This window comes from Apteryx rowi, unplaced genomic scaffold, assembly GCF_003343035.1.
Source record: "Apteryx rowi isolate R43461 unplaced genomic scaffold, aptRow1 scaffold_1380, whole genome shotgun sequence".
Taxonomy (NCBI): Eukaryota; Metazoa; Chordata; class Aves; order Apterygiformes; family Apterygidae; genus Apteryx; species Apteryx rowi.
In genome coordinates this window covers 27886-30210 of record NW_020447620.1, presented here as the reverse complement: position 1 = coordinate 30210, position 2325 = coordinate 27886, and the positions used below count along the sequence as shown (strand labels likewise).

Sequence of the window (2325 nt, the reverse complement as noted above, 5' to 3'; positions counted from 1 at the left end):
CCCCGGCCTGGGGCTCGTAGAAACGCTCCAGCAGCCCCACACAGGTGCTCTTCCCGCTGCCGTTCAGCCCCACCAGCGCCGTCACCTCCCCGGGGTGCAGCTCGAACGAGACGTCCTGGGAAGGCGGGTAGTGCTCAGAGCCCCGGGGTCAGTCCCGGGGCCAGGCAGGCCAGCGCCTCCCGCGCCCCTACCTGGAGCACGAGCTCCTCAGGACGCGCCGGGTAGGCAAAGGAGACGTTCCGGAAGGTGACGTGGCCCCGCAGCACGCCGGGCACCTGTGTGCCGGCCGTGCCCACCGCCGGCTCTCGGTCCAGGTACTTGAAGACCTTGCAGGCAGCTCCCACGTTGCTCTGCAGGTCCCCGTACATGCACACCAGCGCCTGGGCAGCGGCAGAGCGGGTTGGACCCGGGGCCGAGCGATCAGGCTGCTGCAAGGCCGAGGCTGAGGCCGTGCTGCGGGGCCTCACCTGCACATGACGGCTGATGTTGCCCTGGTAGAGGAGGAAGGAGACCAGGCTGCCCATGGTGAGGACGCCCTTGTGGATCTGCTGGCGCCCGCAGTAGAGCATCAGCGCCTGCATGGCCACCTGCAGCATCTGGAAGAGATTGAGGGAGCCAAGGGTGAGCGGCGCCAAGGGCCGTGGGGCGCCCGGCCACCTCCTGTACCCCCCTCACCCGTTGGAAGAGCACAAAGAGGGCCTGCTTCAGGTCCCACCGGTCCTTCAGCCGCCGCGTCTCGTCCAGCGCCCGCTCATAGCGGCGCGCTTCCTCCTCTTCGGCGCCAAAGCCCTGCACCGTCTCAATGGAGGAGACGGCCTCCTGCACCACCACCTCGGCGCGTGCCCTGGCCTCCAAGATGGCCTGCAGCAGGGCCTGGGGGGGGCTGGGTGGTCACCAGAGGTGCATGGGATGGTCCGGGCACAGCCCCACTGCCCACCCGGCCTCGCCAGTACCTGGTGCCGAATGTCGTAGAGCTTGCGGGCCGCGATAGCGAGGGGCAGCTCCAGCAGCGTGAGCGGCGTCAGGCGTCACGACAGCCCCACCATGAAGCCGTAGAGCCCCAGGGCCTTCAACAGGTACCGCAAGAAGACATTGGTATTGGTGGTCACCACCCTGCTCATCACGGGCACGTCCGTGGCGAGCTGGGATGTGAGATCAGCTGTGGGGAAGGGGGAAGACACACAGGGCTGAGCCTCTGGCCAGGGGACATGGGGGTGTGAGGACAGGGACACCCACCTGTCTTCACCTGCTGGAAGAAGGCCAGCTCCTGGCGCACCAGGTGGGAGAAGAGCTGGTTGCAGGTGCGGAAGTTGAGGCGGGATATGATGAAGATAAAGAAGCCCCCGCGGCAGCCAGCAAACAGCGAGCTGGAGCAGAGATGGGGGGTGAGAAAAAAAAACAAACCAAAACCATCCCAAGGGGGCTGAGGCCACCCAGGCACTGCCGGGATGGAGGACAGGGTGCGCAGGGGGCTCTTGCTGGTCCTATCTGCCCACGGAGGCCAGGCACATGAGCCAGATGGCAGTGGTGAAGGAGTCAGCGTTGAAACTGTTGCTCAGGATGTCGATGACTCTCCCAGTGTAGTAGGGGACCAAGGTCTCACCTGCATAGGGAGGGGACGGGCAGCGCTGACCCAGGACCCCAGACTTCCCAGGTGGTCGCCCGCCCGGCGAGCCCCCACTCACCGATCACGGCCAGCGTCAGGAAGACAAAGGCCCCGCAGAGGTAGGGCCACTCAGGCCAGGTGAGGGCCAGCAGCCGGCGCAGGGTGGCTTTTCCTTCAGGGGCGCCGGCGTCGGCGGGTGCCCCGTGGCCCAGCGCTTGCCAGGTCAGCAGGGCCAGCCCGGACGCCCCGTAGGCCAGTGCCAGCCACCCTGGTGAGGCGGTGGCCAGCAGGGCCGGGGGTGCCCCGGGCAGGGCCAGGCAGGCCCGCAGGGCCAGGAAGGTGGCGGGGGCCAGGCAGAGCAAGGCCACAGCACTCCAGGGCCCGCCGGGGGCCAGGAGCCACCTGGTCATGGCCAGTGCCAGGAAGCGCAGCCCGGCCTCCAGCCAGGCGGCCGCCGGGCCCAGCCAGGCCAGCTCCGGGTCCAGTTGGGCCAGCGCCTCCAGCACCGCCACATCGGCCAGGAAAAGGGCGCCGGTGAGGCGCAGGGCCGGCGGCACCCACATGGCAAGGGACCCCGGGGCCACGGCCCCGACCCGGCTCCCCTAGACTCTGACCACCCCAGTCAGCACCAGTGCTTCCAGTCCAGCACCCCAGTCCCTGCCTGGCACCCAAGGGCACACACCAGTCAGCACCAGTGCTCCCAGTCCAGTACCCCAGTC

General features: G+C 68.5%; 2 protein-coding genes across 2 annotated transcripts in view; both read right to left on the bottom strand.

Moving 5' to 3' along the window:
- LOC112961787 (antigen peptide transporter 2-like) overlaps positions 1-2319 on the bottom strand; it is a 9415-nt gene extending 7096 nt beyond the window's left edge. Inside the window, 4 exon segments of the mRNA XM_026057320.1 lie at positions 954-1159; positions 1237-1376; positions 1498-1603; positions 1686-2319. Coding sequence (XP_025913105.1) covers positions 954-1159; positions 1237-1376; positions 1498-1603; positions 1686-2169 — 936 coding nt within the window. The 5' untranslated portion in view covers positions 2170-2319.
- The window catches only part of LOC112961782 (antigen peptide transporter 1-like), a 13197-nt gene continuing 13100 nt past the window's right edge, over positions 2229-2325 (bottom strand). The window contains exon 7 of the mRNA XM_026057316.1: positions 2229-2267. Within this exon, the coding sequence (XP_025913101.1) occupies positions 2229-2267 (39 nt within the window). The remainder of the gene's footprint in view (positions 2268-2325) is intronic.